The sequence below is a fragment of the Ochotona princeps genome, chromosome 2, assembly GCF_030435755.1.
Source record: "Ochotona princeps isolate mOchPri1 chromosome 2, mOchPri1.hap1, whole genome shotgun sequence".
Taxonomy (NCBI): Eukaryota; Metazoa; Chordata; class Mammalia; order Lagomorpha; family Ochotonidae; genus Ochotona; species Ochotona princeps.
The window spans coordinates 18,761,973-18,787,385 of record NC_080833.1 but is presented as its reverse complement, the minus strand read 5'-3'; the positions used below and the strand labels follow the sequence as shown (position 1 = coordinate 18,787,385).

The following is a 25,413-nucleotide window of genomic DNA, read 5'->3' as shown; positions in this document are numbered from 1 at the left end:
ATTGGATTCCTGCTAATGCATGTCCTGGCTCAAGTGCTTGGGTCCCTGCCGCCATGTGGGAGATGCGGATGGAGCCCCAGGCCCCTGGTTTCAGTCTGATCCAGTTCTGGATAGTATGGGAATATGAGGAGTGAGTCAGCAGATGGATAATCACGTGTTCTCTCTCTGCCTTTAAAATAAAAGTGAAAGTAAAGAAAAGCTGAAAGAAGAGGAAATGAGATCCACATAACAACTGCAGGCACAGTGCCGGACACTTGGTCACCAGTGTGGTCACTGATACAGCAGGTGACCACAGCTCACATCCGGGATATACTCTTTGAAGATCCGGAAAGGAAGAGCTGGCAGGCTCAAAACACTCAGAGAGGTGGGCATGGGAACCAAGTCCTAGTATCACCACAGTGGACCCCTCTGGCAGGTACATGTGGGTCGGGCCCCTTGCATCCCCACCAATGAAAGTGGCTGGGCTAACTGCCTCTGGCCCATTTCCTATCACTGCCCAAGTCTCTGGCATGCCACAGCAAAGAGAGGGCAAATCCAGCAATGACAAGGGGAGGAAGACAGCTGCTTCGATTCGATTGTTAAGTTTATTAGAAAGGCCATGGACAGATGAACCCTGAGTTACCAGCTGAGGAAGAAATGAGAGAAGCCCCTGGCGCTGGTGGCCTGCCCCTGGCCTCCCGTGAACTCTGTCCCATGGCGAGCAAGACAGACGTCTGCCCTGCAGTGCTGTCCATGTCCTCCCCGGGGCTGCCCCACTTCACGGGCAGCCTGGCAGATGCTGGTGCCTGTGGGTGGGAGCCAGCCAGGCAGAGGGGGCCTCCCTACTAGGGCACCCCCAGGAGAACAGAATGGACCAGGGGCTGACTGGGGCCACAGTGGGCTCTACTGAGCGGTCAGCGGTTGCTGTGTGCAGATGGCTTCTGATGGCCAACTGTGGGGATCCCCCCAAAGTGGCTCTAAGGAGTCCTAGCCACAGAGTGCCCCAGCGTGACTCAGTGCCCCTCACAGGGCTGTGCTGGCTACTGCTGCTGCTCCCAGAAAGGCAAACGGGTCTCGCAGAAACCCATGGTGGCTAACATCGCTGTTTCCTTCCAGGAAGCTCAGAGACTGCGCGGGGAATCTGGTGCAGCCAGCAGTGCCGGGCCCGAGGAGGGTCTGTCCCGGGGAACGAGAAGGCACTTCTCCCACCCTCGCCGGGGTGGCCTGAACTGGCTGCTTCTGGGCCTCTCGGGGGCTCCCCATTGCTCTGGCCCGTTCGCTCGGACCTGCTTCCTCAGGCAAGGAAGCCACTTCCTTGGAGCTAGCACCAGCCTGTGGCTTGGACGCGCTGGGTCCTCACAGGGTGGTGGATGGCAGCTTCCTCACCCGCCGCTGGGCCAGGATGGAGGACTCGATGGGCTTCAGCTGCGGGGTGGGCTTGGAGCTGTTGAGTGCGGAGTACGTGGCTGCCATGGCTGCCTAGGAGGGGAGAGGCGAGAGGTGAGCTCACGAGGCTGGGCGGTCTGGCAGGGAGTGAGGCGAAGTGCAGCCGAGGGCCAGGACAGAGCCTCTCTCCTGCTGTTCCACAGCTTGCCCAGCTGACTGTCGAGCCAAGCATGCTGACACTTGATGGCTGCTGGTCCTGCCTCCGCCGTCAGACTGGAGACTTAACAGGTCAGCAGCTGTATTCTGCAGAGGATGGGGGCCGGTGGGTGCAGCAGTATGCCAGCCCTCACACCTGGAGCGCAGGGCTATCTTCTCTCTGTGGTCCCACCGCACACCTGGCACCTCCCCACCCCACCCTGCCTTGCCCTCCAGTCTGGAGGTGGGGCTATACCTTCACAAGCTGCAGGTCCTGGTGGGACAGCTGGCTTTGGGGGAGCTTGTCTTTCTGTGTGATCCACGGGTGCTGTAGCACCTGCTTGGCTGTGAGGCGCTGGTGGGGGTCCACGTGCAGCATCTTGGACACTAGGTCCTAGGGGTACAGGGGGACAGGGCATGGCATGAGGGCAGCAGGGCCGTTATGTCCCACTTGCCGAACAGCCCCCTGCCTGGCAGTGGCTCTGTGCTGTGCCTCTCTGACCCCAGGCGCCCTGGCCAGGAGCAGCCTGGTGTCTCCCACCACACCAAGTCTGCACAGGGCCGTGGCCAGGATTATGTGGTTCACTGTCTCCCACAGGGCTCAGGTTGGCTACAAGCCACCCAGCTGTGTGAACAGGAGGGTTTCAAAAAGCTTTCAAAAAGCCTGTGGGAAGCACGTGTTAGGAAAAAACTGTGCAAGGAGTTCAGATCTTTAACCCAAAATAAACATGTTTTCATTGCATTTTCCCATGAACTTGCTAAATTTCCCTGGTACAGCAATGACCTGTGGAACATTCTACATGGGGAAACCCTGGGACCAATCCCATCTGCCTCCTGCAGGTGGCGCTTTACCTTGGCGGTATCAGACACAGTGTTCCAGTTACCCCCGCTGAGTGTGAACTTGCCACTGCCAATGCGGCTCAGGATTTCTTCTGGAGTGTCACTGGGTCCATTGGCAAAGGGAGTGTACCTGGAAAAGAACCCACAGGGGCTGTCTGCCCCTTCTGCTTGGGCACCCTTGGTGGATGATTCGGGAGGTACGGCTATGTTTTCCATCTGCAGACCCTCCCAAGGAGGGGCTGGGGCTATGGGCAGGGTGGCCAGGTACTCACCCTGCCAGCATGGTGTACAACAAGATGCCCAGGCTCCAGATGTCGCAGCCTTCATCATAGCCCTGGCGCTTTAGCACCTGGTAGGGAAGCAGGGGAGAGGAACCCGGCTTAGCAGTGGCACCAAAGGGCTGTATTCTCCTCCAAAGCAGCTGGACATGGACCTCAGGTATGGGCTGTATCTTCCCTGTGCACCTGGGTCAAGCCCACCCTTGCACAGGACAGGGGGTGCGAGGCGGTCTTGTACCCCTGGCTTTCACAGTCAAGCAGGCCACACCACTCACCTCAGGCGCCACAAAGTTGGCTGTGTAGCAGGGCGTCATGAGAAGCCCATTTTCAGCCCGCAGCTGCTTGGCAAAGCCGAAATCACAGATGCGTAGGCACTCGGGGTTGCCTGACTCATCCACGTATAGGATGTTGCTGGGCTTGAGGTCCCTGTGCACCACCTAGGAGCGAGGGCCTGGGGTCAGCTCTTAGCACAGCAAGGCCACATGTGCTCCAGGCTGACTGTTGGGAAGGAGGAAGCTCAAAGACAGACCCGCAGCAAGAGGCCAAGATGGGGCCAAGCAGCCTTACATCTGCTGCTGCCACCACCCAATGGAACCCCACGTGGAGGTGTGCAAAAGGCAGCTCAGACTTAGCCCCGCTAAAATCTCGGCATCACAGTCTGACCCAGGCAGTGACTCCATCCTCCCTGTTGCTCAGGGACTGCATCTCGAGGTTCATGCTCAAGTCCCCCGTGCTCACAGTCCTCCATCAATACCCTTGGAATCTCTGTGGCCTTGATGGCTAAACTGTGTGCTGAGAGCCAGGTAAGACGCTGCCGAAGAAGCACACATTTTACACTGAGCACCTGTATGCAGCACCCAGCCCTGGCTCCAAGCTCCTGCCTCCTGCTAATGCAGACCCTGGTGGGCAGGTGGGCACAAGTGACTGCGTTAGGAATTGGGTTCCCAGCACCTATGCGGGACACCTGGATTGAGCTCCCAGTTTCCGGCTACAGTGCTGGCCGAGTCCTGGCTGTCCTCAGCATTTGGGGAGTGAACCAGTAGAGCACAGGGATCTCTGATCTCTGCCTCTCACATAAACCTTCTCTCAGCCCCTTACTGGGCCTTCTGCATTGGCCTCCCTGGTCAGGGTCAACAGAGAACCAGAGCTGTCATCCCAGGAGACTTTCCAAGGCTTCCCTTCCCAAGAGCAATGGTCCTTATGTGACACCCCCACCCCCTTATGATGCTTCCGGGCACACAGCAGGTGTTCAGTCACTCTCTATTGGACAAATGAGTGCACGCTACCACTGAGGCCACGGCAAATGACTTTTCCAGTCCCCATCTCCTTCCTGAGGGGGTTGAGCCACCCCACTTTTCTTTTTCTTAAGATTTATTTACTTTTATTGGAAACTCAGAATCACATAAAGAAGGAAAGACAGAGAGAAAGGTCTTCCATCGGCTGGTTCACTCTCCAAGTGGCCAAAATAAACATGTAATGGCCAGAGCTGAGCCAATCCGAAGCTAGGAGCCAGGAGCTTCTTTCAGGTCTCCCATACAGGTGCAGGGTCCCAAGGCTTTTGGATGTCCTCTACTGCTTTCCCAGGCCACAAGCAGGGAGCTGGAAGGGAAGTGGAGCAGGTGGGACATGAACTGCAACCCACATGGGATCCTAGGCATGTATGGCGAGGACTTTAGGCACTAGGCTATCACGCTGGGTCCCACTCCACTTTTCACTTTTCTCACCTTCCTCCCTATGCGGATCCACTGGCAGTCAGTCCTGTAACCACCAGCTCAATGACACCAACAACTCTCAGGATGCTGAGCTGAGCCCGGAATTTCCCAGAGTTGAGGCTCACACATCTGGTCCCCTAGCTCAGGGCAGCCAGTGGATGTTCCTGAATCTCAAACTTAGCACATCCTAAACTCGTCACGCTCTCGCCCTCCTGCTCCTCTCCCTGAGCTGAGCTAACAGAATCCCCCAGGTCATGTCAAAGACTGTCAAGGGCCGCCTCCCTGTGGGGTAAAGCCTGGGTCCCAGCTCTGTGCAGGCGGCTCAGCCTCCCGTTCCAGCCCATCGCCCCCCACATCCTTACCAGGTGCCAAATGCAGGCTGCTGCATTGTTAGCCCCCTAACCACACTGGCCTTCAGCCTGCCAGTCTGCCTCCAGCCGCTGCACGTGACCTAGCCCAGGGTGTGGCTAAGGGATGTGTGAAGGAGTGAGCACAGTGGAGACACAGGCCTTGCAGCTTGACCTGCTTCCTGAAGCAGCCCTTCCGAGCCAAGCCCAAGCCCTCCAGCAGGTGGTGCTGGTAAAGTGGGCAGCCTGAACCGGCAGTAGGAAGTGAGGTGGAAAAAGGATGACCCTGGGGACCCACCAAGAACCGTGCCCAGCCCTGGAGAAGTCCCTGGTCTCTCCTTCCTAAGGATCCCAGAGCCCAACCCAGGCCCCAGGCAAATGATACTCTTCTCCCTGCAGTGTCCTGGCCATGCTTCCCAGCCCTCAGGGACACTCAGCTTGGGGCTAGAGCTGTGGTATAGCCAGTAAAGCTGCTGCCTGCAATGCTGGCATCCCATATGGGCACTGGTTTGTGTCCTGGCTGATCCACTTCCAATCCAGTTCTTTGCTAATGTAATTGGGAAAGCAGCAGAGGATGGCTTAAGTCCTTGGGCCCCTGAACCCATGTGCAAGACCTGGAAGAAGCTCCTGGATTTAGCCTACCCCAGACCCTGCCCTTGTGGCCATTTGGGGAGTGAACCACCAGGTGCAAGGCCTGTCTCTCTATATATAGCTGTAAATTTCAAATAAATCTTGGGAAAAAAAGACAGAGTGGGGGGAGGACGCTAAGCTTGGGTGAAGACACCCACTCCCCTGCATAGGTGGTTGAGTCCTGGTTTTCATAGTCTACCCAGTTGTGACCTCACTGTGTCTCAACTGGGCTGCCCACTGCACTTGGGTAAGTGGACAGGGAGTCCTGGCCCCACTTGACAGAAGAGGAAGTTGAGGCTCTGAGAAAATGGCTGGCTGGCTCCCAGGGCACCCAGATGGTCACTCCACAGTCCTCCCAGTCTATACCTTGTGGTCTTACCCTGCCCTACTACAACCCAGAGCAGTTCCTGCAGGGAGTCGCACCTCACCCATGCCAGCAGCACAAGAGCGGGACGGGCAGGGGCGGGGAGAGGCACAGCTCAGAAAGGCCCACAGGTGATGCTGAGACCCTACTCGGGTGTGTGTGTCAGGGTGTGCAGAGCACCTCAGTGCCCCCAGCTCTGCAGGCTACAGCAGGTGTGACAGACAAGCAAGGGGCAAAGCCAGGCTCAGCAGGAACAGCTGCACCTGGACTCCAGCTGGCAGCCACCTGGCCCAGTTTGTCCAAAACAGCCAAATCACCAGACCTGGGCAGACCAAGCCCCAAACAGAAACAAAAACCACCCCAGGCCAAATGCAGCCACCGTGTCAAGAAGCTGCTGTCCAGTGGTAACAGGCAGGCAGGTCTGAGTGGGACTCCTGACTTCTGTGTTCCACAGTCACGTGGCCTCAGCTCTACCGTCTGTAACATCAGGCTGACAATAGCACTCCAGTGCCAAGGCTGTAGGGAAGAAGGGGAGCTGTTCCCACAGGACGTAGGAAATGGCCAACCAAAGCCCACCAACAGCTGGATGTTGAGACGCAGTGAATGCTTTGACAGAAGCGCTTAAAAGTAGAAGCTAAGAAGAAAAAGAAAGGCGGGAGTCGGAGTTCAGGGCATGGCCCCTGAGGCATATCAGAAGGAGACTTTGGATAAGTTCCTGAAGCTTCCAGCACCTCAATTCCCTCATTAATGCATGGAGCTGATGGGACCTTCTTCATGGGTTTGCTGGATCAATTAAGTGAGTGAACAGGCATAACAGACAGAGCTGCCAGCAGCAGCAGCAGCCGCCACCGAGGGTGTGTGCTTAGGGCCCTGTGATTAGACCAAAAAAGGTAAGGTTGCTCTGTGTGAATCAAGTGGTTCCAGAGAGAAGATGGAGCCTGGGGCTGCCTCTCCACTGAGCCTTGATTCAGGCCCCTCCTGCCAGCAGAGAGGGAGGCTCGCACCTGGAAAGGCCCCTGTGATAAACAACTCCTGCAAGAGAAGACGAAAAGGGGCAGACAACCCAATTTGTAAAGAGAACAATGGACAAGAGATCTGGGGCGTTTCATAGCAGAGGCTATCCAAACGGCAATAAACATTAGTCATTAGGGAGATGCAAATGAGGAACACAACGAGGGAGCAGGCATTCAGATCAGTGGTTGTGATGTCAGTGTCACACATCCGAGGGCCTGGGTTCGATTCCCTGCTCCACGTCCTGACCTGCATTAGCTTCCTGCTAATGCAGACCCTAGAGGCAGTGGTGATGGTCCAAGGAACTGGGTTTGGGTTCCTAACGTAAGGCTTTGGCTTGGTCCTACGCTGGCTGCCGTAGGCATCTGGGTTATGGACCAGCAGATGGGAACTCTGTTGGTCTTTTTCAGTCTCTCAAAACGAACAAAAACTCACAATAAGATCCTCTCCTGCTCTTCAAGATGGCTATCCTTACAAACCCGTACACCATAAAGTGCTGACCAGCGCTGGAACTCCCCTACGCTTGGGCTAGTAGACGTCATGGTGGAACTGCTCTGGAAAAAACCTGGCAAAATCAGCTGAAAGTGAATGTCTGCATATATGGCAATCCAGCCATTTCACTGCCCAGTGTGCAAGCAACAGGGAAATGAACTTATTGTCACCAAAACACAAAAACTAGAGTGCCACAATTTCTAACAGTAAAACATTGATAACAACCCAATGTCTACAGACAGTAGAATCAACAGGCGCACACACTGTGGTCTGTGCTCGCGGCAGATCCTACAAAGACCATGCCTGAACAGCAACCACGCAACAACCTGAATGGAGTTCAAGGACAACACTGAGCAGCAGAAGCCTAGAAACAAGACAGAATGCTGATATAAAACTCAGAAATGGGCAAAACTTGACCATTACTGGCTTAGGAGGGTCTTGAGGTAACTGGAGGCAGGTTGCTATTGATCTGGAAGCTGGTTTCATGGGGTACTCACTTCTGAAAACTTACTGGCTTGACCACTATGACTTGTACATATCATGCTTACCTGTGACCATTCAATCAAAATGTAACACTGAAGCAATAAGGGGCAGCAAGCATTTGGCCTAGTGGTTGGAATGGCGATAATCCAGGGATGCCCTGGATTTAAAATTCCTCCCTTCAGCTTCTGACTGAAACTTCCCGCTAATGCTGACGATGGTAGGCAGTGGATGATGGTTCAAACAGTTGGGTTCCTGCCATCCACATGGGGGACCTGGACTGAGTTCTGGCTTCAGCCCCAGCCCAGCACTGGCTGTTGCTAGCATTTAGGGACTGAACCAGACAATGGGAATTCTCCCTCCCTCTCTTTTTCTCTCTGACACTCAAAATAGCAACTAAAAGAACAAGAGAACAATAGGACCTGTTTCCAGTATCCCCGGCTTATAGCCTACGGTCTTGGTAGGTGCCAAATCAACCCAGAGAATTCTCTCCAAATATCTCCAAAGTTACTTCTTCGAGGTAAGTGTGGCACACCGAGTGCAGCTGCTGCTGGGAGCACCTGCTTCCCATCTCAGGGTCCCAGCTCTGCTTGTAATCCAGCTCCCTGCTAATGAGCACCCTGGGAGGGTCGAGTGCTTGGACTTGTGCCACCCCCGTGTCAGACCTGGATAGAAAACCTGTCCCACTGTCACTCTACTTTTCAAATAAATACAAAGTAGGGCTGGTATTGTGGTACAGCACATTAAGCTTGTGATACCAGCGCCCCATATCAGAGCATTGCTTTGTGTCCTGGCTGTTCCACTTCCAACCTGGTCCCTGCTAATAAACTTGGGAAAGCAGCAAAACATGTATCAAGTATATGGGTTCCTGCTGCAGGCTTTGGCCTGGCCCAGCTTTGGTTGTTGCAACCATTTCATAAGATCTCTTTGTGTTCCCTCTGTCTCTGTCACTCCACCGCCTTTTTTTTTTTTTTTTTGGAAAGACAATTACAGAAAGAGAGGAGAGACAGATTTTGATCTTCCATCCACTGGTTCACTCCCTAAAAGACTGAAAAAAAAAGGCCAGAGCTGGGCTTATTCAAAGTTTGGAGCTAGGAGCTTTTTCCAGGTCTCCCTTGTGGCCCAAACACCTGGGCCATCCTCTGCAGCTTTCCCAGGCACGTTAGCAGAGAGCTGGATTGGAAGCAGAGCAGCTGGGACTCGAATCAGTACCCATATGTCATGCCAGCTATGCAGGTGGCAGCTTAACCAGCATTTCCACAATATCAGCCCCTGACTCTGCTTTTTAAAAAAAAAAAAAAAGTGCTCCCCATTTCCTCTCAGTAGCCCCTGATATCTGGAAGGAGCTGGGAACACTGCAGGTATAGCTCCCCAACTTTAGGAAGGAGACCGTTTTCTCCAACAACCGTAACAAATGGGTGCCTGTGTTCTAACTGAATGGGTGCACTTCCTGTGAAGGCAGCTCATTGCCCTAGAAGGTTCTTCCTTGCTTGGAGCCTCAGATGATGCGCTGGCAACTCTGGTTCAGCTCTGTTTTCTAAACCCCCTTGGAGTGACTTTAGTTTGCATTCACTTGGGAATAAAGCAGGAAAAGGAAACACACTCACCCTCTGACCTGACAAGCCTGAACATGAGTCTGTCTGTGCTGGCTATTTCCAAAGCCAAAGCCACTTCACACATGACCACTGGTACCCAAACCGAAGCTCTGATTACAAGGTGAAGTTCTTTCTCTCACAATAATGGATCCAGGCAGAGATCCTGGAAGTGCCGAGATGCCTAATGGAGTAAAAGGTGACACCACGTGTGTTAAATACGCTGCCTCAGGAGCTCCACATTTCCGTCCAGGAACAGGGGCTCTGGCCTCATCACTTTCCTTGCTAAGGTGCCTGAGAAAAGAAGCAAAAAATGGCCCAAGTTCTTGGGCTTCTGGTCCCCACATGGGAGATATGGAAGAGGTTCCTGGCTCCAGACTGGCCCAGCTCTGGCTGTTGTAGTCATTTGGAGAGTGAATCAATAAATGGAAGATCTCTCTCTCTCTCTCTGCCTCTCCTTCTCTCTGTAAAATCTGCCTTTCAGATAAAAATCAATAAATCTTCAAAACATAAATAAATAAAATCTCTTTTAAAAAGAGAGAGTGAGAGAGTCAGAGATATAGCAACCTGGGGTGGTACCATGTCTGGTCAGAGATGTTAACGGGTCACGTCCCATCTCTGCCACTTCCTTTCCAATGCATCCAAGATGGTCACTCCGGCACCTCCCCATGGCTCACTGGCCTGCCGGCATTGTGAGCCTGGCACCCCTAACATGGACTCACCCCCTGAGAGTGCAGGTACTCCACAGTCTTGCTGATGGTGTGCAGGACGAAGCTGGCCTCCCGCTCCGAGAAGAACTTCTGTCGCAGGATCTTGTCCAACAGCTCCCCACCCCGCATCAGTTCTGTCACCAGGTACACGTGTTTGCCATCATCATACACCTGTGAACACCTTGCTGTCAGGCCCCTCGGACACCAGCTCTCCCGGCCATGAGCTGAGGTGCGTATGCGGCTCCCTCACCTGTCTGGGCTCCCGTGCTCACAGGACAGGAGGTCGCAGGCACAGTGGCCAGGACAGCTCCCCAGGGATACCTGAGTCTGTGCTCTCATCCTTGGGGTGTGGCCTGACCGAGGGACAAGACCTCCCCTCACCCCAGGAGCACTGAGGGGCGGGTCAGAGGTCAAAGGCCTGGCAGTCTGGAGACATTTCTGGGGAGGCCAGCACCCCAGCACACCCCTAGCCTGGAGCTACTCACATCTTTCAACGTGATGATGTTGGGGTGCTGCCCATACCGCAGAAGGATCTCAATCTCTTCTGAGGGGTCCCGCTTACTCTTGTCAATGACCTGAAGCAAGAGGGGCATGTGAGTGGCAAGGGGGATAGATTCTGTGGGTCCCACCGTGCTAGGCCTACAGGAGGCCTCAGCCACACACTGCTCCCCAGCGTCCCAAGGGTCAGAACGCAACATCCTCCACCCCAGCCCAGCAGCACTGTTGGCTGCGGGCTTACCTTGACGGCATATTCCATGTTGGTGGCCTTGTGGACGCAGCGCTTGCACACGGAGTAGGAACCCACACCAATTGTCTCCTTCACCACATATCCATCGCTAAAAACGAGGTTCTTCCCATGGAGTTGCTGCAAGAGACCAAAGGAGAGGTGAGCCCAGGCTCTAGCCTGACAGGGTTCGTCCCAATATCTGGGGTCTCGGGCCAGTAGAGACGGCCCCGAGGAAGAGCAGGGAGCGTTAGAATAGCGTTGGCCGTGCAACCTTAGACACGAACCTGCCCTACTCTGGGCTCAGTTTTCTACCCTATACAATGAGCACACCTGTCGCCCCTAGTCTGCCTGGGCTACAGTGTGCAGTCAGAGGGCAGAGAGGAGTCAAGGCAGGGATTACAAGACACATACTGAGAGGGGTGTGTTTCTGAGAAGCCTGGGCAGGCCTGAGAGGGACAGAGAAGCCCGAGTGGGCCCCCAGCTCTGCCACCCACTGTGATCTCCCCTCTCTGGGTACCTATCTCATGGGTGCTTGAGACTCTGAGACACATGCAGTGTCCAGGACTACAGGGGCCAGGCATTACTGGTAGCCCCTTCAGCAGGTGTCCCACAGCCCAGGACAGCCCTGGCTCATGGTTTGTTCTCACATCCGCTCAGGTGTGACATTTGTCCTTGGTAGGTGTTTGCTGCCGCTTGGGACACCCACATCTCACAAAGGAGAGCTTGGTGTGTGTCTTGGTTGCTCTGTTTCTGACCCAGCCTCCTGTTGCTGTGCACCCTGGCAGGCAGCAGGTAATGGCTCCAGGACTTGGCTCCCTGCCATTGACATGGCAGACCAGGTGAAGTTCAGCCTGGCCTAGCCCTGGCTGTGGCGGGCATTTGGGGAGTACATGAAGACATCAGTCTGTCTCTCTGACTTTCAACTAAAATAACAACAAATAAATAAAAACAATCAAATGCTGTGAAGTACACAAAAACAAATCAGACATTTCTCCCAGACAAAGGCATCACTGTGTGGATAATACATTCCTTTGTCACTGTCACTTCACACATGAACTCACATAGCCCTCACCATGATGCCACAGAGGTAGGATCTGTCACTGCCTGTCCAAGCCAAGACAGCAGAGCCATGGGGAAAGTCAAGATCTCCCCCACAGCCCCTCGCCCATAAGCTCCAGTCTCCAGGTCCACGCCCCCACCTCTGCACCCTCAATTTGCCATGGAGCAGGGTGAGTGTCAAAACAGGCACCAGTATGAGGACACACAATAGTCTGACCACCTCTTTCTCATCATTAGACAGCCCACTTCTACTCCTGCCCCTGCTCCCTTCCCCCTGGGCACCTGTGGCATGTGCCTAGATCCTGGCTCTGTGCCAGGGCATTCAAATCCTCTTTGTTATCCAATCATCAGGGTCTCCTTGTAAGGCAGGCATTCTGGTCCCCATGGGACAAATAAGGAAAGCAAGAGGTGTGGAGACCTCATGGCTTCCACACTGGCATTGGGGTGTAAGTCAGGCCTGGGCAGCACCAGAGCCCATGTACCCAGCTGGGCTGCTCTGGTTTCTGGACAGAGCAGGACCTTGGGCAGTAGCACCTGCCCCGCTCACCTGTACCACTGAGTGCAGTGGCGCCTGCGTGGCCCGGGACTTGCTGTCATCTTCCATCAGGCCAGTGGCCACAAAGCTGAAGCCACGGAACAGCTGATGAGCACCAGCGCTCGGGGGAATGCCTGGGGAATCTGTAGGGGCAGGAGGGTGGATGTGAGCCTGAGGCCAGGCTCTTGAGCTCACAGCAGCCCAGGAAGCAGGGACTCCGGGGCACCCAGGCCTGTCTCAGTAGCTGCCTAGTCCTGCCCACCCTTGCCAGGGTCCACCTGTGTACTGTGCATTTAAATCAGCCTGGTCCTGCCACGCGAGGAACATGGGACTGCCACCTCCGCCTCCAGCCGCAGCCCAGGTGTGTCCCTGGGCATCCCCCTTCTGCACAACAGCCAGAGGGACAGCTGTGACCAGGATCACATGCTCCCTGCCTTTGCACGCTCCCCTCTGCCCTGGGAAGAAGCCTACTGCTGTCATCTGGCAATCAAGGGCCTCATGATCAGCCTCCTCCCTCCCAGTTCAGGGCTCAGCCAGCCTTGACTCCTAAAAGGGGTTCCTCAAGCCAGTGCCCCTCCTGGTCCCTTCCTGTGCCCTTTCAGCTCTGCCCTTCGCCTTGCCTGACTGCTCCAAGCCCCCAGTCCCACCAGTCTCTGCCACCAACAGCCTGAGCTCCAAGACGCTCTGTCTCATTCCCCATCAGTCCTCCTGGGAGGGACACATGACGGGCCTGGTGCCCATCTGTCAGCTACCTGAACAGAGACTAGGTGGACTGGAGAAGGGCTGAGCTCCCTGTCAACAGAGGTGTGCAAGGTGCAGTGTGAAAATCAGCCCTTCTGCTAAGCACCTCAACCGAAGCCTCCCCAGCATTCTACTCTTCACTCGCCACCCACCTCCTGCCAGAAGTTGGGCCTCACCAAGCTCTCCCCCAGAAGTCTCCTCTCTGCCTTTCTGGGGCAAGCTTAGGGTCTGAGTGGTTCTGTGGCTGTGCCCATGCTCCAGATGAGTACGCTGAGGCCCAGCAGTCAAAATAGCCAAAGTCAGTTCCCACACTTGCCCCTGACCCGTGGGCGCTGTCACCTCTGCCAGGCTGTTCCACCACACGCTACCGCAGGTCACATTCCTTAGCTCTGATGTGACTATAAGCTGGAGCTGCTAGGTCTTCCCAGTGAGCCAGAAGATGCCTGGGGCAGGGGTCCTGACTTGCATTGTAGCCTTCACCACCCACACTGTCCACACCTCACCCAGACACAAAGAGGCTTGCAAAGCTCCTCGGTGGGAGCAAGACAAGGACATGGGCAGACACTCTGCCCTGCCTCCCCACCTGCCCAGGTGCCCCTGGCTCTGTGCTTCCCTCCTGCACCAGCCCCAGACAGACCACTCAGATGTGGGACGCACCCTTGGGCGTGCGGGACGTGAACTCTGTGTCAAAGTAGAAGGTGTCGTCGGGCTGCGCCACGGCCGGCTTGAAGGGCGGTTTGATCTCCCGGCGGTACAGCTTCTGTAGGCGGGTGGGCACTTGCTCAGCATGGCAGGCCACGATCCTCAGTAGCCAGGGCCATGAGAACCTACAGGAGGCCAGCCCCGGGCCTCTCAAGGCCTCTGCTCCCCTTGGCTCCTGCCCCTGAGGCCCCAGCACCCCCAGCCCGAAGCTCTGCATGGCCTGACACTCACGTTCCAGTCAATGGTGGAGTAGAAGACATGCCGTTTGATCTCCTCAGCCCCGTCAGGACCGGAGCCTGAAAGAGACCATGGGAAAAGCCCACGCTGGATGGTCCGACTTCTAGACACCTGGTCTCCCCACTAAGCCGTGCCCTGGGAGTGACCGCAGGGGCCGAAGGGAGGATGGGCTGCACCTGCCAGCCCCGCCCCCTCCCCCGCCCCCGCGAGGCCCGCTTGCCCACTCAGCAGTTTCTACTTTGATGGAACTCCAATGTTGTCATGGAAGAAGGGAGGCCCAGAGAGGCTGGACAACCTGTCCCAAGCTACATGGTGAGGATAAGTACCAGACTGGCTGTGAGATGTACGGAGGCACCTGCCCGCTCCTGACGAGAGCTTCAATTTTGCTCCATGTCTCCTACAGTCCTTTGCAACCACAAGTCAAGTCTGCACTCCACTAGTCCCAAGAACCCTGAATTGGGCTGTACGGGGCTGGTCATGATCCAGGCGACGCCAGGGGCCAAAGCAGCAAACATATTCTAACCACCTAGTGTGTGCCAGGCTGAGCACAGAGGCTCTGGGAATTAACAGGGCCCTGTTGAGATGGGAGGGAGCCTGGATCGTCGCTTCCCACAGAGCTGGGGCTCTAACAGATGCCGTGGTCCCAGTCCCTCCATTCCTAAACAGCATCCAGCATCATGCACTCAACACCCACAGGACTGAAGGGCTGGCTGCAGGGACATGAAACAGAACCAGCTGGACCTGAGCAGGCTGGCTCCCGAACTCAAGCTCTTCCTCTTGTGCCTGAAGCCTTGGCGGGGGTGGGGGTGGGGCTGTGCAGGGGGCCTCTGTCCTTGTACTCAGAGGGAGTGAGGATGACTCAGTTCCTGCCTCCCTTCCTCCTCCCACACACAGGTCAACCCTCACCCCTCCAGCACTCCCTCATGGAGTCAGAGGCACGGTGGCCGGCAGCATTGTCTGCCCACACAAAGGACAAGAGCCCTTTTCAATCCAGATGTGGCCCCGTGGCAGGGCTGCAGCTGCCCCCAGCTCCCCACCTCCCCGCCACCATGGCCCCGCCCCAGCATCCCAGCATACCGAGCCGGTTGGCAGGATTTCGTTTGAACAGGGCTCGCAGGAGGCTCTGCGCTTCTGCGCTCAGAAACTGGGGCATGCCAAGCTTCGCCCTGAAATAGCCCAGAGCACTAACGAGTGTGTGCCCCGCCCCGCAAGCCCATCTCCCCTCCCCAGCTCTGTCCAAGACTCGCTCCAGGCTCAGTCCAGCCACTAACTCACCTCCCAGGGGCATCGGGGCCCCCACCCACAGGCCTCCGGAGATGGGCAGGGACGCCCAGAGAAGGGTCTCATACTTGGGCCCCCAAACCAGGACTTGGGGTTTGGAGGGGGACTCTGAGTGAGTACGGCAGGGGCAGAGCTTACTTGAGAATCAGGGTCATGGTCTCCTTTCGGTCCTTCCCCTGGAAGGGCAGGGAGCCTGTCAGCATCTCGAACTGCAGGGGAAGAGAATCGGCTTAAGTACGGAGTCCTGACTCCCACACCTCGTTGCTCCCTGCCAGCCCAGACCACCAGGAGCAGCACTAGGGAGACGACCCAGAGTGGAGCTCCAGGCACCCCAGCTGGGGCCACACCTGGAAGGAACCTGCAGCAAGATGCAGGCTGAAGCTAGCCAGCATGGCCAGGAAAGCAGAGATATGGAGGGCCGGGGGTCCTGGCTCAGGCTGGGGCCTGGGTGCTCACCATCAGTACCCCATAGGACCACCAGTCGGCGCTGTGGGTATGGCCCTGGCGGTTGACGACCTCAGGAGCCATGTACTCCACCGTCCCACAGAAGGAGTAGGCTTTCTTCTCGTGGTCGATGGCCTCCTTGCTCAGGCCAAAGTCTGCAGCCGGTAAGACAGGGGAAGAAACACCTTTAGAACCCTTGCCCATCACTGTGGCCACCCTAGGCACACACAGGAGGAAGCTGAGGCCCTAGGAAGCGAGGTGACGCACCCCTGGACCTGAGCAGGGTGCGAGGTTCCAGGTATGGGGCCCAGGCTCAGACCCTTGCTGCATACCTGGCACAGCCTCTGTGGGGGAACACGCAGCCCTCACATTGACGAGAGCCGTCAGAAACCCACTCTGTCCTTCCTTGGGAGCCTCCACTCACCTGTGAGTTTGATGTGGCCCTCCTCATCCAGAAGGATGCTGTAACAGAGACGAGGGTCAGGGCCTCAGCTGGGGCCAGCAGGTGGCTTCCAGTGGGTCCAGAGGGCTGTGTGGCAGAGGCCCCAGCCCACAAGAGGTGCTTCCCCAGATCTATTTGATGAACAGGCAGGTAAATGAGTGGGAGAGGGGGAAGATTTGTGTGTGTGATCCTGGCAGTGTCATGCAGGTATGTGGCTTTATTTATTTACTTATTTATTTTTAAGGCAGAGAGAAAGAGAAACAGAGACAGAGGGAGACAGAGACTCGGACACCAAAAGAGGGAGAATGATCTGCGCACTGCGGCATTCCTCAAATGGCCACAACAGCCAAGGTTGGGCCAGGTCAAAGCCAAGAACCAGGAATACTATCTGGGTCTCCCACGTGGCGGCAGGGATCCAACCACCTGAGCCCTCATCTGCTGCCTCTCTCATTAGCAGCAAGCTGGAATCGGGAGAAAAGCCGGGACTCAGACCAGGCACTCCGATTTGAGATTCAGGTCTCCCAAGTGGTGTGCGCCAATGTTCACTTCCACCTCTTTTTCTAATCCTTGAACCACCTGTGTGAGGCAGGTACCACTATGGCTCTGTCTGACCAAAGAGAAACGAGCACTCAGGGAAACTGGGGGATTCCTCAGAGCTACTGAGCAGGAGCAGCCAGGATTCGAATTCAGGTCACCTAACTCTATAGCCAGATGTCATTCCACCTTGCCACCTGCCCAGTAAGGTGGGGATATTAAGAAAAGTTCTTGGGAGGTTGTAGTAAGGAACCACCTTTCACAGTGGCAGCCCAGATGGCATACCATATTGGTGGAAAGGTAGACAGCGCACCTGCATGGAGGGTCCAATGCCAGGGATTAGGCGGCCCCCAAGGAGAGCTGGCTGTGCACCCTGCAACTCCACCCCACCCAATCCTCACGCAGCCCAAGATGGTAGATGCCTCCATGGAGGTGGCCCTGGCAGCTGGCTGTGTACCTCCTAGGGAGATGGGGGGTGGCTGGGAGAAGGGGTCACTCACTTCTCAGGCTTGAGGTCTCTATAAATGATGCCCAGGCTGTGGAGGTGGTCCAGACCCAGTGCGAGCTCAGCCAGGTAAAACTTCACATCCTCCTCCGTGAACATGACCTATGGTATGCATGAGGGGTTTCAGTTGGGCCCTGGGCAGCCAGCAGCCTCCTGGTACCCAGAATCTACCCTTGAAGAGCTCAGGGTCCCATGCCCTCTCCTCCACCCTGCCCCCTGGGCATCAGGGTTTGAAGTAGGACATGACAGATGCCTAAGCCACTCCTGGTCATCAGCCCAAGACTCCAGGGGCTGGGGCCTGCACAGCCATGAACCAAAACAGCAGTCAGTCATGGTCTAAAGGGAATGCGTTCTGGGATAGGCAAGGTACAGAACAGGGAGGCCAGCGTGAGAGAGAGAGGCTGACGCGGACAGGGAGTCCCAGGCGGGACAGGAAGGCCCAGGTAGGGCAATGGAGGCCCTTGTGGGACAGGGAGACCCAGGCAGGGCAGGGAGGCTGGTGTGGGACAGGGAGGCTAGTATGGGACAGGGAGGCTAGTGTAGGACAGGGAGGCCCAGGTGCTACTAGGAGGCCAACACGGGACAGGGAGTGTTCAGGCAGGGAAATGGCGGCAGGGATAGAGAACACACGTGGGGTCTGTTTGCAGAATCATCCTGGGAAGGTTCAACGAGAAACCGCTTAAAGTGCTGACTATGAGAGGCTCAGGATGCTGCGGGGAGGAGGAAGACTTCCCCACGAATATTTTTCTTTTGAATCACATAAAGGTTTTACCTACACAAACACTACAGTAATGTTTAAAAAATGTATTTTTAAAGCTTGTTTCTCTTTGAAATTGGAATTACATTAATGGTCCCATTGTTATGTCATGCTCAAATCCTTATACATCAGTTCAGTATCTGTCAGCTAACAAGTAAAACAGGAAGGCTCCAGTCTCACTTCTTGGTGCATTTGGGGTTCTCCCTGTTGCTCTCAGCCCTGCCCAGGGCAGCCTGGCAGAATGGTGGCACATGGAGGCATATGAGTGATAGGCACCCCTAGTTCCCCCACATCAGGGAGCACTGGATGCAGGGCCTGGTCCCCTTGGTCCACATCAAGAGGATGTGCCAGGGTAGACAATGAGTCCTGGACCACACGCACCCAGCAAGACCTGAGTGGCCCCCCAGCTAGGCCAGTCTGGGCTTGGGGATGGGAAGGCTTGTCATGCCCCCATCCGCTCCATCCCAGGATCCCTGCCCACAGGGGACTGTCATGTCAGCTCACCTCTTTGGAGAGCCGAGTGAAGAGGTCCCCGCCGCGCAGGAAATCCAGAATAAGATAGAGCTTGCCCTCTGTCTGGAAGGCTAGGGAGAGAGGCAGGAGTCACAGGCTACGGGACCTGGCTCTCAGGTCCTGGCTCCTGGGTCTGCAGGTGGGGGCCAGGACCACACAGCGGAGAGGCAGAGCACGAGGCGGGGTGGGTGGGAGTTCAGGGAAGTGCTGCTCTCACCATAGTGCAGCTTCACCACAAACGGATGGTTCACGTCAGCCAGGATGTCCCGCTCCATCTTGGTCCGAACGCGGTCCCGCACTGGCCAGAGCAGAGGGAGTCAGCCAGAGGGTGGACACACGGCACAACAGGCTGAAGCTCCCTGGAGACACTCGGCCTCCACACCCAACCTCCCCTTCTGCTCTGTGCCTGGCTGCTGGGCCTGTTCTCAGCCCCCAGCCCTCAGGGCAGTGCCCACTCTTCTGACCCTGGCCTCCAGTACACCCTGCTGAGGACCATTTAATTCAGCCAGATTAAACACCCTTGTGGCCCTCTGTGCTTCAGTTTTGCAGACCCCCCAACCTCTGCCTCCACATCTTCCCCAGCATCCTCCGTCATCCCCCTCCTCATTTAGCACAAAAAGCCCAGGTCCTAGTGTGGTAACCAATGCGAATGGTTCTTTGGAGAGTTGATGAGGAAGGCAAATTCCCTGAGCCTAAGATTCGGCTCCACAGGTGGCTGGGGACAGGGCGGGGACATCCCCCATATACTTTCAATTTAAAGAAGAGAAGTTGCCAAGGTAATTCTGACCATCAGTTCAAACCACAACTCCTCCAGGAAGTATTCCTTGCCTCCCAAGCCGATGGGAGCCTTCTAGATACTTTAGACTAAGACAAGATTAACTTCAGGCTAACAGTGCTGGGTTTCTCCTTCACACAATGGTTTTGTTTGTTTTCCTTGGCCCTCAGTTAAGAGGCAGAGGGATGAGAGAGAAGCAGAAAGAGAACAACTCCCATTAGCTGGATCCCTCCGCAGTGTCTGTACCAGGAGAGGACTAAGGGGAATTCAGTTCAGGCCGACCATTTGAGTGGCATGAGCCCCACCACACAGCCGCCACCTGCTGCCTCCCAGGATCTGCGTTAGCACAAAGCTGGAGTCGGGAGTGGAGCTGAGCAAGTGCTCCAGTGTGGGGTGTGGGCCTCCTACCTGCTGGGCCCGATGCCCACCCTCTTCAGAACACTTTAGCTTCTATTTTAGTTTAAAAGGGTTTTTTGTTTGTTTGGTTTTTAAGATTTATTTATTTTGGAAAGCCAGATTTACAGAGAGAAGCAGAGACAGAGAGGAAGATCTTCTGTTCATTGCTTCACTCCCCAAGTGACCGCAAAGGCCAGAGCTAAGCTGATACAAAGCCAGGAGTTTCTTCTGGGGTCTGTCTTGTGGATGCAGGGTCCCAAAATTTTGGGCCATCTTCTACTGCTTTCCCAGGCCACAATCAGAGAGCTGGGTGGGAAGTGGAGCAGCTGGGACTTGAACTGGCATCTATATGGGATCCCAAGGCATACAAGGCGAGGATTTAGCTATCACGCTATCGCGTCAGGCCTAGTTTACAAGTTTTTAATGGGGCTTGGCACGATAGCATAGTAGTTAAAGTCCTCGCCTTGCACATGCCAGGGTCCCATACGGCCGCCAGTTCTAATTCCAGTGACTCCGCTTCCCATCCAGCTCCCTGCTTGTGGCCTGGGAAAGCAGTTGAGGACGGCCTAAAGCTTTGGCACCCTGCCCCTGCATGGGAGACCTGGAAGAGCTCCTGGCTTCTGGCTTCGGATTGGCTCAGCTCCAGCCATTGTGGCCGCTTGGGGGGGTGAGCCATCGGACAGGAGATCTTTCTCTCTGTCTCTCCTCCTCTCTGTATATCCGCCTTTCCAATAAAATTAAATAAATCTTTGTTGTTGTTGTTGTTTGGGTTTTTTTAAGATTTATTTTTTTTATTTTGTTACAAAGTCAGATATAGAGAGAGGAGCAGAGACAGAGAGGAAGATCTTCCATCCGATGATTCACTCCCCAAGTGACCACAACGGCCGGTGCTGCGCCGATCCGAAGCTGGGAACCAGGAACCTCTTCCGGGTCTCCCACGCAGGTGCAGGGTCCCAATGCATTAGGCCATCCTCGATTGCTTTCCCAGGCCACAAGTACAGGAAGTGGACCCGCCGGGATTAGAACTGGCGTCCATATGGGATCCTGGGGTGTTCAAGGTGAGGACTTCAGCTGCTAGGCCATGCCGCCAGGCCCAAAAATAAATAAATCTTTAAAAAAAATTTTTAATGTATTTTTAAAAATCTATTTGAAAGGCAGGCCTGGCTCCTGGCTGTAGATCAGCCCAGTTCCAGCAGCCACTTGGACAGTGAGTCAGCGGACAAAAGATCTTCCTCTCTGTCTTTCCTTCTCTCTGTAGATCTGACTTTCCAATAAAAATAAATAAATCCTTTAAAAGAAAAATTTATTTGAAAGGCAGAAAGATACAGACTGATTATCCATCCACTTGTTTATTTTCCAATGCCCGTAACGGCCAAGGCTGGGCCAAGCCAGAACCACAATCCAGGAGCTCCATCCAGGTCTCCTTTCCCACATGGGTACCAGGGACCCACGTACGTGAGCCATCACCTGCTGCCTGCCACGAAGGCAGAATACAAAGCAGGTCCAGGGACGGAATTCAGCCACTTCTACAAGGGATGTGGCTGTCCCGAGCAGCATCTTCAACGCTGCACCAAGTGTCAGTAGCTTCTACTTTGATTGCTGCATTTCCCTCATTAGGCATGGCAGGGAACCCACTGCAGTTAACTGCTCTGGGTCAGTATTTCCTGATCACAACTTGTCCCCAACCCCTCCCCACTTCCTCCTTCCTGCGGTGCTCTTCCTCTACCATTTTTGGTCTAGAGAACTCCTAATTTGCCCTTCATGGCCCAGCTTGCCATGTTCCCTGGTCTCTGAGCCTGTGTCCCCTATAAGGCTGCATTGCCTTCCCAGTCTCCCAGGCTCCTGGGACAGCCACGGCTACATGCCTATTTGTCTTCTCCCACAGAGCCCAAGAGCCTTTCCCAGCAGGAACCTGTCTTTTTATCTTTGTCCTCCTGCTGTGGCTCCGTCACCCGGTCCATGAGGAGACCCAGCTGACACTGACCCGCCAAAGCCAACCTTATCACCCTGCAGAGAACCCTCAAAGACACTCTTGTGGATGACACCTCTTGCAGCCCCGCCACACACCCAGCTTCGGCTCTGATTCTGTCTGGTCAGTTGCTTCACTGGTTCCCAGGCCAAAGGGTCTACAACAACCACCACTAACAGCCCAAGTCCCTGGAATCTTCCTGAGCTGCTGCCACCCATCCCTAGGCCTTGCCTCCAACACCCTCTCTCATCCACCCAGCCACTGCCCAGGCTTCCCCAAGCCCTGCTCTACCCTGAGCTAGGAGGCCAGAACAGTGTCCCTCAGACTTCTGGAAGAACCTGAAGCAGCCTGGTAAACAGTGCACCTGTCTGCCCAGTGTGACTGCCCACAGTCCCAAGTGTCCTGCACTTGACTTACTGTCTTTCTACTGCACCCTCAACCCAGCCATGATCCTTGGCTACAGGTAGGTGGGGGTAGGGTGCCTTTGCCTCCGCTGTCCTAGCAGGTGCTCCTGAACATGGTCCCCACCTGCCATCAGGTTTTCTGCCCAGGGGCTACCCCCACTCACCTTTCAGTGTTGCCTTCTTCAGCACCTTCATGGCATACAGGTGCCCATTGTCAGGCCGGGTGACCTTACGCACCAAGAAGACCTGAAAAGGCAGAGCAGGAGATACAGGGGAGGAGGCTGGGCTCATGGTTCCCCCACTCCAGGTCCCAGGCTGCCTTCAAGTCTCCCTGAGCCCCAGGCTACCTTCTGCTCTCCTGGGATACCAAGGTGAGCTCTCACTTGCCCTCTATCCTCCACTGCCCCCCTCTGCCCACAGAAACGATTAGGGCTGCCCTCTCGGCCTTCGCCTCATGACTCACTTTGCCAAAAGATCCCTGTCCCAAAACCTTGAGGAGCTCGAAGTGGGACGGGTCAGCCTTCTCGGAGCCAGCCTTGACATGGTGCGTGATGGCGATCTCCTTGACGTCACCCTCATCCTAGCGGAGGCAGAGAGCAGGTGAGTGTGGTGGCCCTCCGGCCGTGTGCACTCCCACCACATGGCGCTCCTGACAGTTCCACTCTCCAGGCACATGGACACCCAGCCACGAAGGAGTCAGGCTGGGGAGAACTACTCCTTGGACTTTTTTTTTTAAAGATCTATTTATTTTTATTGGAAACTCAGATTAACAGAGAGGAGAGAAGAAGAGACAGGAAGATCTTCTATGTTCCGGTTTAATCTCAAAATGACCACAATAGCTAGAGCTCAGATGATCCGAAGCCAGGAGCCAGGAGTTTCTTCCTAGTTTCCCACATGAGTGCAGGGTCCCAAGGCTTTGGGCCGTCCTCAACTACTTTCCCAGGCCACAAGCAGGAAGCTGGAAGGAAAGTGGGACAGCTGGGATATGAACCAGCATGGATTTGGGATCCTGGTGCACGCAAGGTGAGGACTTAGCCACCAGGCTGCCACACTGGGCACATTCCTCCGACTTTTGCTGCTCTGATCCAGTCAGGCCCAAAAGGATGCCCAGGCTCTCCTGGCTGAGCTCACCCCAGGCTCTGGCTCAGATGCACAGATCCGCTCTCAGGGGTCATCTCCTCCCGCCCTGCTGTTTTGGTTTGGCCACAGTAGGAAGCAGAGCATGTTCTAATGGGCAGGCTGAGACACACCTTTACTCCTTGTCTAGATGGGACGAGGGGACTGCTGCTTGGACATACCCTTCAACCTGGTCTGCAGCAACAGGAAGTTAAGGCTGGCGACTCCATGCCTCATCTGCCCAACTCTCCATCATAGAAGCCTACTAGAAGTCCCTTGCCAGGTCACTGCTGTTCTAGACCCTTCTCCCCTCCCTAGAATATGTCAGTACTATGCCCAGAGCCCAGAAGTGCCTCTTCACTTCCCCCAGAAGCAGGCCTGGACAGCATCTAGTGACCCAGCAAGACCAGGCCTGGATTAGAGATCCCAAAGCCACCTTAGGTCAACCTGGCTGCCCAGGGATCTTTTCCCAGGACCACAGTCAGGCCACGGCCAGACAGCCAGGCACACTCACCGAGTCCTGTTGGGGGCCGGGGCCAGGGACAGGTGGAGGGGGCTGGCCAATCCTCGGCCGCTGCTTCCTGGGCAGCCAGGGGAGCAGGGCCCAGAGCCGCAGACGGGGCGGCTTGGGATCCTGCTCCATCCGCCCAGCGGGGCCGTGGCACCATGGCAGGAGTAGACAGCGTCTGGGGCTGCCACGGAGGTGGCCGGGCCCAAGGCGGATGTGCAGGGTAAGGGTGTGGGGGCTGGGCCCAGCCCAGCCTGTGGCAGCCAATCACTCAGGGCCTGTGGTTTCCCAGCTACAGGCCTACACCCTCACCACCTTCCCTTCCTCTCTCTTCCCGCCTCCCCAGTGCTGGTGCTGGGAGGGCTACCCTCTGGCCCTATCCTTGCCCTATCCTCCCTGTGGGTCTACAAAGGCAGAGCCCAGAGCCAGCGCAGCTAGTGAGCAGATAGGTGCCCACCAGGCTGAGCAGGTGTCCACCAGGCAGCAGCAGATAAGAGCCAGGCACCAGGCTGAGGCAGGCACCCAAGAGGTGGAGACTGATAAGGATGGGCCGGCAGCAGGCAGGGCAGGCAGGAATCAGCCATGTCCAAGAGGCAGGGATGCCAAATGACGTATACCCAGTGGGCTGAGATGGACGGGGGTGAGGCCCCAACACAGGCGGAGGCAAGAGGGGCAGGCAGAAGTGGACAGAGATGGGGGGTGGGAGGAGTGTGAAAGTGGATGGGGTTGGAAATTCAACAGGCAGGAACAGCCGGAGAGCAGGCGGGAGAGGCAGATGGGGACGGGAACCCAACACGGGGAGGCAGAAGGCCACACGACTCCAGCAGGCGGACAGATGGAAATCCCAACCTGAGAGGCAAAGACAGAGGGAGGCAGAAACCCAACAAGTACCCAACACATGGCATGTCTCCAGCCACGGGAAACAAGTGTTCCTCATGGAGGAGACAGAGCTGGGAGCCTGACAGCAGTGGAGAGAGAGCAGGACAGCCAGAGCCAGCCAGCGAGGCCTCTACTGACCCCCAGCCACCACGGCACAGGTGAGAGCCTAGCACCCACAGCAATTCCTGAAAATGAAGGGGCACAACCCGAGAAGCTGGGGGTGGGTGGGAGAAGGCAGCAGAGCCAGCCCTGACGGTGGTCACTGCCCTGGGGTGTTCTCCCCCTGTCAGGGCCTGAGGAAGGGGTGGGGGCAGGAGGGCAGGACCAAGGGAGCAGCGGAGAGGGCCAACTCCTGAGTAGGCCCGGCAGCGCTGTGGCAGCATTAGCTCTACACCAGACATCCCAGAGGCCATGCTCCCCATTGGGGAACAGGAAACTGAGACCCAGAACAGTGACTCATACCAGTGCAAAGCAAACCAGTGACAGCACCAGCTTGAACCCACGTCCCTCCCCTGGTTACTGCCTTGTTTGGGGTCAGCAGGCCTCAAGTGCCAGGAAGGGGAGAGGGCAGGTAAGTCGGCCAGAGTCACTTCCTGCCCACCCAAGCCCGGTCCCGGGACTTCCCACTCCAGGTCCTGACCCTTGCGGGTAGTCCTCTCTTTAGGAGAGCTTCCCTGACAGGCGGCAACCCCACAGAGCTTCAGGCTCATCCAGCAGCTGAGGCAGGCCAAGGCCTTGAAGCAGTCCCTGCCCACCCCACCCTGAGAGCTGTGCCCCCCCATTCACCCCGCCCACCTGACTGACAATGCTCCCTGGGGACGCAGGCAGTGGCTCAGAAAACCCCAGGGGACAGGGCCACCGCACACCCACTCC

General features: G+C 56.0%; 1 protein-coding gene across 3 annotated transcripts in view; it reads right to left on the bottom strand.

Moving 5' to 3' along the window:
* Positions 1 to 565: 565 nt before the first annotated feature.
* Positions 566 to 25,413, bottom strand: part of RPS6KA1 (ribosomal protein S6 kinase A1) — a 37,128-nt gene continuing 12,280 nt past the window's right edge. For 2 of the 3 annotated variants that reach the window (XM_004592217.2, XM_012929005.2), the window contains 20 exons: positions 22,501 to 22,617; positions 22,202 to 22,283; positions 18,711 to 18,791; positions 18,485 to 18,564; positions 17,219 to 17,325; positions 16,167 to 16,204; positions 15,755 to 15,897; positions 15,437 to 15,507; positions 15,095 to 15,183; positions 14,012 to 14,076; positions 13,736 to 13,838; positions 12,350 to 12,480; positions 10,756 to 10,881; positions 10,502 to 10,591; positions 10,029 to 10,187; positions 2,954 to 3,115; positions 2,673 to 2,749; positions 2,413 to 2,530; positions 1,817 to 1,954; positions 566 to 1,458 (listed from right to left, as the gene is read on the bottom strand). In XM_004592217.2, the coding sequence (XP_004592274.1) occupies positions 1,336 to 1,458; positions 1,817 to 1,954; positions 2,413 to 2,530; positions 2,673 to 2,749; positions 2,954 to 3,115; positions 10,029 to 10,187; positions 10,502 to 10,591; positions 10,756 to 10,881; positions 12,350 to 12,480; positions 13,736 to 13,838; positions 14,012 to 14,076; positions 15,095 to 15,183; positions 15,437 to 15,507; positions 15,755 to 15,897; positions 16,167 to 16,204; positions 17,219 to 17,325; positions 18,485 to 18,564; positions 18,711 to 18,791; positions 22,202 to 22,283; positions 22,501 to 22,617 (2,100 nt within the window). In that variant the 3' untranslated portion in view covers positions 566 to 1,335. Of the gene's footprint in view, positions 1,459 to 1,816; positions 1,955 to 2,412; positions 2,531 to 2,672; positions 2,750 to 2,953; positions 3,116 to 10,028; positions 10,188 to 10,501; positions 10,592 to 10,755; positions 10,882 to 12,349; positions 12,481 to 13,735; positions 13,839 to 14,011; positions 14,077 to 15,094; positions 15,184 to 15,436; positions 15,508 to 15,754; positions 15,898 to 16,166; positions 16,205 to 17,218; positions 17,326 to 18,484; positions 18,565 to 18,710; positions 18,792 to 22,201; positions 22,284 to 22,500; positions 22,618 to 23,667; positions 23,864 to 25,413 lie in introns of those variants that run through there. The other variant, XM_004592216.3, reaches the window with a different exon arrangement.